This window comes from Saccopteryx bilineata, chromosome 7, assembly GCF_036850765.1.
Source record: "Saccopteryx bilineata isolate mSacBil1 chromosome 7, mSacBil1_pri_phased_curated, whole genome shotgun sequence".
NCBI classification, from domain to species: Eukaryota; Metazoa; Chordata; class Mammalia; order Chiroptera; family Emballonuridae; genus Saccopteryx; species Saccopteryx bilineata.
This window is the reverse complement of record NC_089496.1, coordinates 48,700,271-48,716,005: the sequence shown is the minus strand read 5'-3', so window position 1 is coordinate 48,716,005 and position 15,735 is coordinate 48,700,271. Positions and strand designations below refer to the sequence as shown.

General features: G+C 51.9%; 1 protein-coding gene across 2 annotated transcripts in view; it reads right to left on the bottom strand.

The window, feature by feature from the left end:
• The window catches only part of FKBP9 (FKBP prolyl isomerase 9), a 33,618-nt gene that overhangs the window by 5,405 nt on the left and 12,478 nt on the right, over positions 1 to 15,735 (bottom strand). For both annotated transcript variants that reach the window (XM_066239379.1, XM_066239380.1), the window contains exons 5-8: positions 14,239 to 14,428; positions 8,536 to 8,681; positions 3,950 to 4,136; positions 197 to 342 (exon numbers count right to left, since the gene is read on the bottom strand). In XM_066239379.1, coding sequence (XP_066095476.1) covers positions 197 to 342; positions 3,950 to 4,136; positions 8,536 to 8,681; positions 14,239 to 14,428 — 669 coding nt within the window. The remainder of the gene's footprint in view (positions 1 to 196; positions 343 to 3,949; positions 4,137 to 8,535; positions 8,682 to 14,238; positions 14,429 to 15,735) is intronic.

Below are 15,735 nucleotides of genomic sequence, written 5' to 3'. Positions count from 1 at the left end.
TGTCTAACCACTGTGCCGTAAACCTGAAACCAACACGAAATAATAACAAAAGCAAATTCTCATGGAAACATAAATATAAAATGCAAAAAAAAAAAAAATGAAAGCAGCACAGTGTGAGTCTAAATATGGTACCCCAAAAAGCACAGAATTTGGATGGTGACCGTGCCCCCAAACACCCTCTAATACTGGCACTCACCCACGCCAGCCTCCCCGTAGCCCAGGTGGGGTGGAATGACCACTGTCCGCTTCTCTCCGACGCACATCTCTCGGAGACCCATGTCCATCCCCAACACGACCTGTCCGGATCCCAAGACGATATTGTACGTTTTGCCTAAATTCCACCTGAAAACGAAACAGAAGAGGCCCCGGTGAGGTCATCAACCCACTGGTACCTGCGAGCGTTCTCAGGTGGAGAACACATCGCTGCTCCGGCCCCTCCTGTCACTGCCTCGGATACAGAAGGCCCGTCTCCTCGTGGGAAACAGACACACCCACGCCGATGGGCACTGTAAATAAACAAACAAGCTGTGATCTTCAAAAAAACGTCAAGATGAAAACCAGAGGAAGACTGAGAGCCTATTCCCTGGCAGGATATATTGGAATGGGGTCCTTCGGCTATTAAAGACCTTATGGGAACAATTAGCAAACCTTAAGTGGGGTTTGAAAGTTAAAAGGTAGTGATGTATCGCCCTGGCCGGTTGGCTCAGTAGTAGAGTGTCGGCCTGGCGTGCAGAAGTCCCAGGTTCGATTCCCGGCCAGGGCACACAGGAGAAGCGCCCATCTGCTTCTCCAGCCCTCCCCCTCTCCTTCCTCTCTGTCTCTCTCTTCCCCTCCCGCAACCGAGGCTCCACTGGAGCAAAGATGGCCCAGGCGCTGGGGATGGCTCCTTGGCCTCTGCCCCAGGCGCTGGAGTGGCTCTGGTTGCAACAGAGCAACGCCCCGGAGGGGCAGAGCATCGCCCCCTGGTGGGCCTGCCGGGTGGATCCCGGTCAGGCGCATGCAGGAGTCTGTCTGTCTCTCCCCGTTTCCAGCTTCAGAAAAATACAAAAAACAAACAAAATAAAACAAACAAACAAACAAAAAAAGGTAGTGATGTATCAATGCTGACTTCCTGATTTTAATGTATATAGTGAGTTATGCAGGAGACGGTCCCTGGTTTTAGGGAAAGCCCATTAAAGTACTCAGGGGAGATGGGACATCCTGGTGCAACGTACTCTCCAAAGGTTCAGGGGGAAAAGTTCTTTGTACTTTCTTACAAATTTTTATTAAGTTTCAGCCAATGTCCTAGTCAGAAATCTCCATGGGAATTTAAAAAATAGATACTGTAGCCCTGGACGGATGGCTCAGCTGGTTAGAGCGTCATCCAGATGCACAAAGGTTGTGGGTTTGATCCCTGGTCAGGGCACATTCAGGAAGAGGTTACTGTTCCTGTCTCACTCTCTCCCTCCCTTCCTCTCTCTCTAAAGTCTTGAAATCCTGTAACTTCCTAAGAGCAAACAGTGGGAACGTTCTTCACTGCCAAAGGGAAGAGCCTCCCCACTGTCACAGAGGCCCCTCGGTGCCCGGAAGGGTCAGCCCCTTTGGGTCACATCCCCCACTCAGGCTTCCAGCCTCCCTACTGTCACAGAGGCCCCTCGGTGCCCGGAAGGGTCAGCCCCTTTGGGTCACATCCCCCACTCAGGCTTCCAGCCTCCCCACTGTCACAGAGGCCCCTTGGTGCCCAGAAGGGTCAGCCCCTTTGGGTCACATCCCCCACTCAGGCTTCCAGCCTCCCCACTGTCACAGAGGCCCCTTGGTGCCCGGAAGGGTCAGCCCCTTTGGGTCACATCCCCCACTCAGGCTTCCAGCCTCCCCCGGGCACAGGGCTGTGGTTCTCTCCCTCCTCAGCCTGGACCCCAGGGCCCAGCTGGTTCTCTGGGGCCAGGAAACCAAACAGGGTGTGCATCTGCCTACCTGGCAGGGAGCAGAAAGCAAGCCCGCCCGGACACAGGCCTGGGCCCAAGGCCTGGGAGGAGCTGCACACACACAATCCCGCCTTCGTCAGCAGCACAGAGGCGCCTTATCCCGCTTTCCTCCAGGGACCCTCACAGCCTCCGAGGGACGACAGGGTTTCCTGGCCTGACAGAGCCATCAGCAACTCACTGAGTTATCAGACAGCGAATCTTCCTTCTTCCTCTCCCAGGCCAGTTTCAACACACATTAAGAAAACCCTCCAAGCAAGCAACCTGTTTTCATGTGTCATCATCTGAAAAGCCCACTCATTCTCTTCCCTCGGGTCATCCTTTCAGCTCTGCCTGTATTTTCCACCAGTGTTTCTCCGTTTCTCCAGGACATTCTCCTCATTCATCCTGTGCTTACAAAGCTTCCTGCCCCCTGCCTGCGGCCGCCCTCCCAGGCTCCCCACCAGCATTCCCCTCTGTCCTGTCCACAGCCCACTGCCTCTTCAGTTTATAGAGTCTTCACCAGGCACAGGACAGGGGCAGCCCAGGCCCCGGTTTCCGAGGGGCTCCTCTTCCTCACACAGGTGGGCAGACACCGGCCAGCTTTCCCACTATCCCCTTATCCTGAAGCCTACACCCAGGAGAGCCCACCAAGGACACCGCCCTTCTTGGTAGACGCCCGTATCACACAGGTGACCCCTCATGGTACAGAATGGAGTCTCTGACAAGAGGAAGGAGCAGCCGGCATCTCCCAGATGCTCTGGAAGAAGGTTGTGAACTCACAGATACACGCGGGCAGGCTGGTTCTCCCCACCCCACACGAGAAGCACATGCTAACCCCACGGGAACTGAATTCTTCCGCTCATTTCCCACCCCTAGGTCCCCGTTCCACGGTCTTAGGAGCACGAGACAAAAACATGAACACTAGCAAGAGCGTGGCAACGACAGCACGCCGCTGACCTTGTGGACTGTTCTAACCTTGAGGACCGTGTTCCCAGGCACGAGATCACTTCCTCCCAAAACAACCACAAGCCACGCTCCACACACACACACACACACACACACACACACACTGCCCTCGCAGGCTGGCAGCGTCAGTGCAAGGAGGTCTGCTTTAAGTCAGGCCCGTGCCAATCAGTCCTCGCCCCCGGAAGCTAGGACCTATTTCATTAATTCTGTAATGCGCATCTGTTCACATTTTTACTTTCTCAGAGAGATTCATCAAATGATGCCTCTAATAATCGACACATTTTGGACGTGATAAAATGCACTCAATGCATTAGTATGCAGGACCTCATAGCAGCTGAGAGACTCGTCTGGACAGTATGTCTCTCGGGCTGGCTCTCTCTCCAGGCCTGGCTGTCCCCAGCCACACTCCATCACCTGAAGCTGGAAGGCAGAGGAACTTGAGGGAGGCAGCGAAGACCCTCCCCATCTAGATAGAGTAAGCGCAGCACATACGACTCCTACGAAACCCAAGACCAAACGGGAATCTCAGCTGGTGCAGAAATGAATGTCCTCACACAGAGATACAAAGAAGGGCTGCAGATGTCCCTTTGCCAAAGAACAGAATGCTTCACCAACTCCCAGATACGTCTGAAGATTCAGCCTCACCACAAGCAAAGCCCCTCTAAGCCTCCCTGATACTGGTTTATACTGCTGGTCCCTTTAATATGTCTTCAGAGTCGCCTCCATCAATTGACATTTACAAAAGGCTCCCTCCTGCCCTGCCGGGCGGTGCTCTGGGCGAGGTGTAAGGAATGGAAATAGGAAGGAACACTTTGGGCAACCCAGCAGCCGAGATAGAAATGAAAATAAAAGGCAGCTAACGCATAAAACATTACAAGCAGTGAGTGACACAGGACTGAGCCATGCGGCAAGGGGGCCGGGGGGACCACGGAGAGGAAAGTTCTCAACCGGTATCTTACGAAAAGAAGAGTCCTGCCTGGGAATGCAGGACTGTTCTCGGGTAGGCTCCCCCCACCCCCGCCATTCCCGGCGGCCCTTACGTGGAATCCAGCAGGGTCCCGTCCAGAAGCGAGGCGTTGTAGTGATACTTGAGGTAATCCCCCTTCTTACTCAGCACCGAGCAGTCGGGGGGCTTGTAGTGGGAGGTGATGCTGATGGAGTCTGCAGGGTTGTGGAAGTCGATCACATGGATGTCAAACACCAGCACGGCCGAGCCGGGGATGTTCCCTGAAGGACAGACACGGGAAATGAACGAGGACACTCTCCAAGCAGCAGGACGCGTGCCGCCCCATGTCACCCGTATGTCCTCACAGGCGTCCAGTCAGGAAGGAGTCCAGGGACTCGGGTGTGACATCCTAGAGATTACCGGAAGAATAAAGCTGGAAGGTCCGTTCCAAGTAAACTAACCCTCGCTTTATCGATGGGGAAACTGAGGCACGAATTTCCACCAGGTCACATGGCCAGTTAGGAGCACAGTTTGGTACTACAATTCAAGGTGATGAGTGACTGCCCCACGGAATCGCCGAGCCTGACAAATTTATGCTAAGTTCACCCAGAGGAGGACCCCGAAGCTCAGACGCGGTGAGGCCCACCCGTCGAGTAAAAGTCACTGCCCAGGAGGAAGAAAACCAACCGTTCACCCAGAGGAGGACCCCGAAGCTCAGACGCGGTGAGGCCCACCTATCGAGTAAAAGTCACTGCCCAGGAGGAAGAAAACCAACCGAACGTTCACAGGGAAGAACCCCCAGCCGCGACGGCCCACGTGCACCCCTTAGGACGCAGTGCACCCAACATTCCCAAAGGGCCTCGACAACACCGCCTGTCTGCTTCTTCTACACACAATCATTGATACAGCGTTCTCTTCCACCAGCTCCACTTGTGAAAACACAACCCCTGAACAATGCTTCCATTTACAAAAGCATCTTTCATATACATTCTCTCGTTCAATCTGCCACCACCGGGCGGCGGAAACGGCTTCAACCAAAGGCAGCAGTGCCCGGAACGGAGCCAGTGAACCCCATGGAGAGCCCACCCTTGCATTCATTCCACACGCCTTTACTGAACGTTCCCTATGTGCCTGGCTCTATGGTAAGCGGCAAGGAAACCACCAACGTCCTCTGGGTCCTGACACCCGTCTGAGGTCAGTCCTATCACACCCCACCAAGAGGGCATGGGTGCCAAGCAAATCAAGAGGACAGAGGTGAGCCCGGAACAGAGGCACCTGGGTGTTACATGACCAGGCGCCCCTCCCCACGGCAGCATATGACTCAGGATGAGGCAGCCTCACGCCCAGAATATGTATGAGCCTTCGGACACTTCCCAGAACCTCATATAATTCTCTGCAGAGCTCTCATAGTTGATAGAAAGCCAAAAGGAGAAAAATCATTTAAGCAAGTGTTTCCCATCAATATGTTCCTCTTAGAGAAAAGGAGGGATTAGTCCTGAGGGCATCATTACACAACATCAATACTCAGAGAGCAGTCTGCTATTTCTGCACGGGTTTGGCTAAAAGCCGGCGTTTACACGACACAAAACAACAAAGCATCAGGGCACCAGACAAACAGGGCAGGAAGCAAGGCCTGCTGAGTGAGTCTGAATCTGTCATCTACTGGGGCTTTATAAATCATCAGAAATTTAAGTCGGAGGAAAAAAAGATATGTTTCTCCACAGCACAAGCAACCTGATGTTTTCTTAGATACTCTGGACAAACCCTCCTGGGAAAATTCCAAAGATCCCTATGACATATCAGTAGTCATCAGCCTAGCAGGCCAGCCAGAATCCCATCAGCAAAAAAGAAAACAAATTCCTAAGCCAGCTGGCCAAAAAATGGAATATAAGAAAAAAACAAGCCCTGGCCGGTTGGCTCAGCGGTAGAGCATCGGCCTAGCGTGCGGAGGACCCGGGTTCGATTCCTGGCCAGGGCACACAGGAGAAGCGCCCATTTGCTTCTCCACCCCTCCGCCGCGCTTTCATCTCTGTCTCTCTCTTCCCCTCCCGCAGCCAAGGCTCCATTGGAGCAAAAATGGCCCGGGCGCTGGGGATGGCTCTGTGGCTTCTGCCTCAGGCGCTAGAGTGGCTCTGGTCGCAACATGGCAACGCCCAGGATGGGCAGAGCATCGCCCCCTGGTGGGCAGAGCATCGCCCCTGGTGGGCGTGCCAGGTGGATCCCGGTCGGGCGCATGCGGGAGTCTGTCTGACTGTCTCTCCCTGTTTCCAGCTTCAGAAAAATGAAAAAAAAAAAAAAAGAAAAGAAAAAAGAAAAAAACAGCCTGACCAGGCGGTGGCGCAGTAGATAGAGCATCGGACTGGGATGCGGAGGACCCAGGTTCGAGACCCCAAGGTCGCCAGCTTGAGTGCAGGCTCATCTGGTTTGAGCAAAGCTCACCAGCTTGGACCCAAGGTCGCTGGCTTGAGCAAGGGGTTACTCGGTCTGCTGTAGCCCCATGGTCAAGGCACATATGAGAAAGCAATCAATGAACAACTAAAGTGCCACAACGAAAAACTGCAGATTGATGCTTCTCATCTCTCTGCATTCCTGTCTGTCTATCCCTCTCTGACTCTCGCTCTGTCTCTGTAAAAAAAAAAAAAAAAAGGAAATAAGGCATGGAATACTATGCAACCATTAAAAATTCCTATTGGCATCGAGAGTAGTCCACAACAACTTTGGTGGAGAGAAAAATTACAAAGTTATGTGCACAGGTCCCATTTTTGTCAGTATTCGCATAGGTGGACGTGTGTCTCCTGTTATCTACAGATCACATATGCTCACAAGCATAGAAGAACATTCACCCCGTGGTCATATTAGTTCCCTATTGCTGTTTAGTTCCCTAAACCTGGGGGCATTACACAATGCTCATTTATTCTCATAACTCTGGGAGTTTGAAGTCTGATTTCAAGGTGTTGACCGGGGTGTGTTCCTCATGGAGGCTTCAGGGGAGACGCTTTGTCCTTGCCTTCTCCAGCTTCTCGGGGCCACCCTCATTCCTTGGCCCGCGGCCCCTTCCCTGGTCTAAGTCAGCAGCTTAGTGTTTCCTCCTCTCTCTGAGCTCCTGCTTCCCTCTGACAAAGACTTCTTTTTTTGTTTGTTTTTTCGGGGGTTTTTTTTTGTATTTTTCCAAAGTCAGAAGTGGGGAAGCAGTCAGAGAGATACCCGCATGTGCCCGACCAGGATCCACCAGGCATGCACACCAGGAGGCGATGCTCTGCCCTTCTGGGGCGTTGCTCCACTGCAACCGGAGCCATTCTAGCGCCTGAGGTGGAGACCATGGAGCCATCCTCAGCGCCCAGGCCAACTTTGCTCCAGTGGAGCCTTGGCTGAGGGAGGGAAAGAGAGAGTTAGAGAGAAAGAAGAGGGGGAAGGGTGGAAAAGCAGATGGGCGCTTCTCCTGTGTGCCCTGACTGGGAATCGAACCCAGGACTTCCACACGCCAGGCTGACGCTCTACCGCTGAGCCAACCGGCCAGGGCCAAAGACTTCTTTCTTTTTTAAGACAAAGACTCTTGTAAGTACTTCGAGGCTACCTGGATGATCCAGGATAATCTTCCATCTCAAGATCTTTACCTTAATTATATCTGCCAAGTCCCCTTTGCCATGGAAGGTAACATACTCTCAAAATCTGGGTACCGGGGCCCTGGCCGGTTTGCTCAGTGGTAGAGTGTTGGCCTGGCGTGCAGGAGTCCCGGGTTCGATTCCCGGCCAGGGCGCACAGGAGAAGCACCTATCTGCTTCTCCACCCCTCCCCCTCTCTTTCCTCTCTGTCTCTCTCTTCCCCTCCCGCAGCCAAGGCTCCATTGGAGCAAAGTTGGCCCAGGCGCTGAGGATGGCTCCATGGCCTCCGCCTCAGGAACTAGAATGGCTCTGGTTGCAACAGAGCGGTGCCCCAGATGGGCAGAGCATTGCCCCCTGGTGGGCATGCCGGGTGGATCCTGGTCAGGCGCATGTGGGAGTCTGTCTGACTGCCTCCCTAGTCTGTCTGAAGTTTCCAACTTCAGAAAAAAAAAAATCTGGGGACCGAACATGGACATCTTTTGGGGCTGCTCTTTCGCTTACCACATTACAATGCTTGTTCCTGGGGGGGGTGAAATGATGGGAGAGTTCTGTGTTTTTATCTCTATTTTCTTTTTCTAAAGTCAACATATATTATCTGTGTAAGAGGCGTCTGTGCTTAGGGTGACAGAAACTGTTCTAAAACTATATTTGGGGGTGATGGTTGTACAACTCCCTACATTTACTGAAAGTCATTGAGTTGTATACTTAAAGTGGGTGAATTTTTAGAGTGTATAAATTATTCCTCCAATAAAGCTGTTAAAAAGCAAAAGGTGGGTTTGGCAATCTTTCAAATGGCTCGACAGCAACAAAGCCCATCACGTGTAGAGGCGCTCACGATACAGTTCTTCCAACTGTGGTGTAGGTTGAAGACTTTTCAAAGGGAAAAAGAAAATGGGCAGGGAGGACAAGGGGAAACAACAGAGAGAGCATCTCTAGACACTAAAGCGATTCGGGCACTCGGGTCTTCAGCTGGGCTTGACTTTCAACATTTTGGTCAAGAAGCCCTGGTTGCTTGGAACCAGCCTGCAGCAGCCAGCCGGCACCACCTCGTTAGACCCGGAGAAGACAGTGCACTCACCTCTCCCTTCCTCCCCGTACCCCAGGTGAGGGGGGACCACGATCCTCCGCTTCTCCCCGATGCAAACTCCGAGGAGACCTTCATCCATCCCAGCAATCACGTAGCCCTGCCCAATGTACGTGTCAAAGGTGCGGTTCCGTGAGTAGCTAGAAAAGAAGAAAAGAAAGGGGTTCCTCACAAGGGACAGACACCAATAGCGGCTGTGACATTAGCACCGTAAGGCAACAGGACACAGAGGCCACCAGCCCCCAGAACAGAGTGAACCTGGGAATCTGACAACACAACCAGGAAACAGGCTCCTCTGTCCGCACACAGCGCAGAGGTGGCCATCGACAGAGGCACCCCCAGAAATAAGCCCTCCAACCTGCCGATCAAGTTATAAAAAGGACACAGTGACCAGGAGCAGCCACAGAAATGTAGCGAATGTAATTTGGACCGTACACTTGGCAACCATTTCAAGTTAATGAAGAAAGCATCAAGGGGACCCTTTATCTGAAACCAAGACTGTTTCCAAGGACAATGTCTCCAGCAGCTAAAGATGAGAACATCTGTAAATGCGGGACAAGAATATTCAAATTGCCAGAAAAGTAGCGTGTGTACTGAGAGCAGCTGAGCTCTGCAGGCTCCACCAAGGCCTGGGCGAGTTCTCCTTGCTATAATCCCCGCTCGCCACGCTACCTTCTGGTGAGGACTTGGGTTTCCCAAGTGCCACTGGCTGGCGGCCCATGCATTCCACTCGGTGGTGAGGTCCAGCCCCGGTGTGAGCTGCCAGCTAAGTTCAAGTATTACGAGTTTGGTGAGAACAAGAGTCGATTCCCCAAAGCCCGACGATTCCAGAATAAAATAGTAAAACTTCCTCTGCCACGTCTACCACCCAACTCTGAACCACAGCAGGCTGTACCCACGACCCAGCCCACCTGGCGCAGACGTGGCAGAAAGCCTGTCCTGAAAGAGACGGTCAGTCTCGCCATCACCTCATCCAACACAGCCAAAGGGGGGCGGCCTTCAAAATGGAGGAGTCAGGGGAGTCTTCCTTCTCAACACCCCTCAGAAACCACAAAGCCAAGGGGCAAGAAGAAATGGAAGTCATATGAATCCCTTCACCCCAGGGGAAGCGCATCTACCTGCACAGCCCGCCCTGGAGGAGGCTGCAGAGACGGAGACGGAGCCCGAGGGGCCCAGCCCTCCTGTCCTCACTGGGGCCAGGAAGGCCAGGATGGCACACAGCCGCACAGGGGACAGGACGGCACACAGCAGCGTGGGGGAGGACAGGATGGCACACAGCAGCGCGGGGGGGACAGGACGGCACACACCCGCACGGGGTCGGGGGACAGGATGGCACACAGCCGCACAGGGGGGACAGGATGGCACACAGCCGCACAGGGGACAGGACGGCACACAGCAGCGTGGGGGAGGACAGGATGGCACACAGCAGCGCGGGGGGGGACAGGACGGCACACACCCGCACGGGGTCGGGGGACAGGACGGCACACAGCCGCACAGGGGGGACAGGATGGCACACAGCCGCACAGGGGGGACAGGATGGCACACAGCCGCACGGGGGGGACAGGATGGCACACAGCCGCGAGGGGGGGACAGGACGGCACACAGCCGCGCGGGGGGAACGACAGGATGGCACACAGCCGCGCGGGGGGGGACCGGATGGCACACAGCCGCACGGGGGGGACAGGATGGCACACAGCCGCACGGGGGGGACCGGATGGCACACAGCCGCACGGGGGGACCGGATGGCACACAGCCGCGCGGGGGGGACAGGATGGCACACAGCCGCACGGGGGGGACAGGATGGCACACAGCCGCGCAGGGGGGGACAGGATGGCACACAGCCGCGCGGGGGGGGGGACAGGATGGCACACAGCCGCACAGGGGGACCGGATGGCACACAGCCGCACGGGGGGGGGGGACAGGACGGCACACAGCCGCGCGGGGGGGACCGGATGGCACACAGCCGCGCGGGGGGGACCGGATGGCACACAGCCGCGCGGGGGGGACAGGATGGCACACAGCCGCGCGGGGGGGACAGGATGGCACACAGCCGCGCGGGGGGGACAGGATGGCACACAGCCGCGCGGGGGGGGACAGGATGGCACACAGCCGCGCGGGGGGGGACAGGATGGCACACAGCCGCGCGGGGGGGGGACAGGATGGCACACAGCCGCGCGGGGGGGAACAGGACGGCACACAGCCACACGGGGGGGGGATGGGCTCAGCCCTCTGCCCTGTCACCTCCCCCGGGTGACAACCTCTGCAGCAGCTGTTGGGTGATCATCAGCAAAGAGCTGCGTACTGCCAGCCAGTCAGGAAAGGGGGTCACCGATGAGATGCAGTCCTTCATAAAGGGACAAGACACCTGGCGGTGGCAGAGGTGACAGAGGTGGCAGGTGCCTCAGAGCAGGGGAAGCCAGCACCTGGCAGCGTCAGCAGAGGTTGCATGAGTCTGGGGAAGGTGACGGACACAGGGATACGGGATTGGCTCATGGGTCACAGGGCGGCCAAGGCCAAGAGGCTGAGAGAGCTTGGGGGGGGGGGGGTTTGTAGTGCAGAAGAGTTTCAAACAACTTTAAAAGAAGACTGAAGTCAATGATGGAAAACCACCAGGCTCCCCAACGACCAAGCTGAGACTGTTATCAATGCTCCCCAAAACTAATTGATGAATTTTAAAATGATTCCAATCAAAATCTGAGCGAAATGCCAGGGGAATAAAAGTCGCTCTGGGGGTGGGGTTCCACCCTAAAACTGGGGAACAGAAGTCGCTCTGGGGGTGGGGTCCCACCCTAAAACTGCCCATTGCTAAACTGACCCTCTGCACCTGGCCTCTCGTCCTTGCTCTGCTCAGGCCTAACTAACTGCTCGCTACATTACGTCTGCTACGTATTCTGCGCCTTGCTTTTATTCGCCTTGGGATTTTTCCATATTACTACGTTGAGAGAAATCATTTATTTTCCCCGTCTCCCTAGTGTTTCATTGGGTGAACGTACATATTTATTTAACCATTCTCCTATTGATGAATATTTGATTGTTGTTGTTTTTTCTATCACAGAAAAACCTCCAGTTTGTGTGTGTCTGTTATTACTTGTCACAGGTGAGCTTGGTTCTCTGTCCTTCAGTCCCTGGAATTAGATTTTAATTGAAAGACCATTTTTCTCTTAGAGGATATAAATATTTGCTTGCCGCATTTTCCTCAGGCCCTTTTAATGGTTTTATTTTCTTATCCTGTAAAATAGTCTTTATTAGAATTTTTATTTTATAAAGTATTATGCCCTTATTGTATAAGTAAAACAATGCAAAGATATACAATAAAATGTAATGATTTCCCATCAACCTCTGCTGTTCTCACTACCAGAGTAAATATTAATAACCTCCCACAGTTTCTCTCCATGCTTATAAATGCTTTCACGTCTAAATCTTCAGTCCATCTGGAATTTGTTGTGGTATTCAGTGTGACAGTAAGGATCTAACTATTTTTTTCCAGATGGTTAGCTAGTGTTTCCTACACCCTTTATTTAATAACTCTGTTTTTTTCCCTCACTCATCAAAATATAATCTGACTTTTATGATGTACCACATTCTTAAATATGCTTTTGAGTCTCTGGCTAGAATTTTTACCCTTTTCCATGGTCTAACTCCTCCTGGGCCAGTGTCACACCTTTAACTATTATAGCTTTTTAATTTATATGATAGAAAATATTCTTTTAAAAAAATTATTATTTTCTACTAAGTGATACATTGGCATGGTTCAAAATCCTCAAAGTCTGAGTACACAATGAAGAATTTTCCTCCTCTCCTTGTCCCTCAGTCACCCAGTCCCCCTCTTCACAGGGAAGCAGGACGTGAATGTCATCGGTCTTTCATATACAGTGATATATAGTCCCCCACTTCCCATCCCACCAGGAACGAGAGTGTGCTATGCCCTGCACCTCCAAAGCAGTGCCTTTTTTTTTAAGATTTTATTTCATTTTAGAGGAGGAAGAGAGAGAGAGAGAGAGAGAGAGAGAAGGAAGTGGGGAGGAGCAGGAAGCATCAACTTCCATATGTGCCTGGACCAGGCAAGCCCAGGGCTTTGAACTGGCAACCCCAGCATTCCAGGTTAATGCTTTATACACTGCGCCACCACAGGTCAGGCCCAAAGCAATACTCTTGATTATCTCTTTTTCCAAATGAATTTGAGGGTTACCTTCTTCCCCCCGACACACACCACTCGAGTACCAAGGATGCTGAACCGAGCTCCAGTGGCCAGTAACATTCCAGTGCCACTTTGACACTAACAATACTATATATCACATTCTACATGCTATGCCCCATAAAGGGAGAAAACAGGATAGCATTTGTATTTACTTACATCTGCACTAGGAAAACACCCACACGCTAGAAGAATAACAAGGAACTCAGTAATAAAAGTGGCTAACTTGTAGTGGCTACAGGAGAGGAGAACGGGAGGTAAGCAGGGACCAGGGGGACAATGTATCGGTGCATACTGGGCTTTCATTTTGAACCGTGACTATTATTTTTTCAAAAAAAAAAAATCAGAAGAAAACTTTAGAAGAAAAGATCTTAGGAGTAGGAAAAATGATTCAAATAAAATGAGACTATACAAAACTTCTTCTGTAATGTCTCTGGACGACTAAAAGAATTTGAAGTCTACTACCGCAGAGGGACAGCTAGCTTGCTGTCATAACTTGTTAGCTTGACAGGAGTGGTTTGCAAACAACACATGCCACTTGAAGAAGTAAGACACATGGAACAGCTGGTATGTCCCAACCATCTGCACACCTGCAGGCTGAGCCTTACAAATAGCACAACTTTGAATAACAACAGAGGCTCCGTAATTAGCCTTTTCCACAGCAGGAAGGAAGCTGAATGCATCCAACCAGTCTCCTGCAGCAAAAAAGCCTGTCAAGCCTGACCAGGCGGTGGCGCAGTGGATAGAGCGATGGACTGGAATGCGGAGGACCCTGGTTCAAAACCCCTAGGTTGCCAGCTTGAGCTCAGGCTAATCTGGTTTGAGCAAGGCTCACCAGCTTGAGCCCAAGGTCGCTGGCTTGAACAAAGGGGTCACTCAGTCTGCTGTAGTCCCCCAGTCAAGGCACATATGAGAATTCAATCAATGAACAACTAAGGTGCCACAACGAAAAATTGATGCTTCTCATCTCTCTCCCTTCCTGTCCGTCTGTCCCTATCTGTCTCTCTCTCTCTGTCACAAAATAAATAAAATTAAAATATCTATGTTAAAAAAAGACTTTCAAGTTTGCAAAGCACTTTCACCCTTATCTCTTACCATCTCTTTGAGAAAGGTGCTAATAACAGGTAAAAAACTAAAGCTTAGAGATGTCAGATGCTGTTCACTCACACAGCCAGTGCACCGTCCACTGGGACTGGAACCCAGGTCTCCGGCACCAAGTTTGTTCTCTTCCCATCCTACCGCCTGGATCTCCCCTCTGGCCACTCCCCACCGTGGACCCCATAGTTGGGATTGTACTCGGATAGCTGAGCACAGTAGAGAGGGATGGTGGGCGTCTGGAGTGAGCCTCTCTTGTTTCCCTGCATTCATCTACCGCACGCTCCAAAGAGACAGTTCTAACAGATTCTGAAGGAACTAAGTATCAGAAAATGAGACTCTGTACTGGAGATGAAAAGACTAATTCCAAGTCCACAGGGACGGAGTATTGAGATCCTGGTCCTCACCTGGAATCAAAGAAGGTGCCGTCCAGAAGCGTGCCGTTGTAATGATACCTGAGAAAGTCCCCGCTCTGACTCCGTCGCTCACAGTTCTGGGGGACTACCTTGTTCTCAACGGAAATGCCATCCTTGGGGTTGTGGAGGTCCAATAATGCAACATCAAACACCAGAGATGCCTGCCCAGGAATGTCCTTCCCTAGAGTGGAATGGAGGAAGGTGACGAAATCAGGACACAAGATTTGGGAGGCACTTTGACTGCAACTCAATGCCCTCCGTGTTGGTGTCACTCATTGCTTGAAGTTTTCAAGCCAAGGAAACAAATGCTCTTCCTCTTCGTGGGTGGTATCCCCGGTGTCTCACACTGGGCTCACAGGTATAATTTGAAGCCTGAGTTCCTCAGAAAAGGATATTAATGACATGAAAAATGACAATGACCATATTTTCTATGCTTGTGCTGGCAAATCAAGGCTGAAGGTGGGCACACCCACATGCTAACCCCAGGACATACCTCTGGGGGTTTCTGTTTGTGTACAAATGCAAATCACAGAAGTTCAAAGGTACAGATTCCAAAGCTCAGTTCTGGTTCTGCAGAACACCACTGAGGCTTGGTCTTTGGAATCCACAGCCAATATGTTTAAAAGACAGTATGCAAAATTCAATCCTCTACATGCCTCCAAAACAAGATATAAATAAAGTTAAAGTGAGCTGAGTTGAAAGAAAAAGGGGGCAACCACAGCCTAAAATATGACCAGTCCTCAGGTCATTTCTATGTCACTTCTGGAGTACTGCCTCTCTTGGATCTTCCTAACACAAGGGTTCACTGAATATCACCCACGTGATAATCCACATGGCAAGATTATCGGACACTAGCTCTCCTGCAAAGATCCAGCATCAATCAATAAAGATCTCTAAATCCAGTACTCTGGGGTAAAAGGAGGTTAAAGAACAAACCACTGACCTCAACCCTCTTACTTGTCATTGTTGCACCAGGCAAAGGAGTAGGCCTGGGCAAGTGAACCACACGACAAGCCAAGCCTGGGCTCCAAAGTGAACTTTTAAAAAATCAGCTTAGCCTGACCAGGCAGTGGTGCAGTGGATAGAGCATCAGACTGGGATGTGGAGGACCCAGGTTTGAGACCTCAAGGTCACCAGCTTGAGCGTGGGCTCATCTGGTTTGAGCAAGGCTCACCAGCTTGAGCCCAAGGCCACTGGCTCGAGCAAGGGGTCACTTGGTCTGCTGTAGCCCCCCGGTCAAGGCACATATGAGAAATCAATCAATGAACTAAGGAACCGCAACGAAGAACTGATGTTTCTCATCTCTCCCCTTCCTGTCTGTCTGTCCCTATCTGTCCCTCTCTCTGACTCTCTCTGTCTCTGCCACACACACAAAAAAAAAGTCAATCAGTTTGGCCCTAGCTGGGTAGCGCCAAGGTTGTGTGTTCAAGCCCTGGTCGGGGCACATACAAGAATCAGTTAATGAATACCTAAATAAGTGGAATAGCA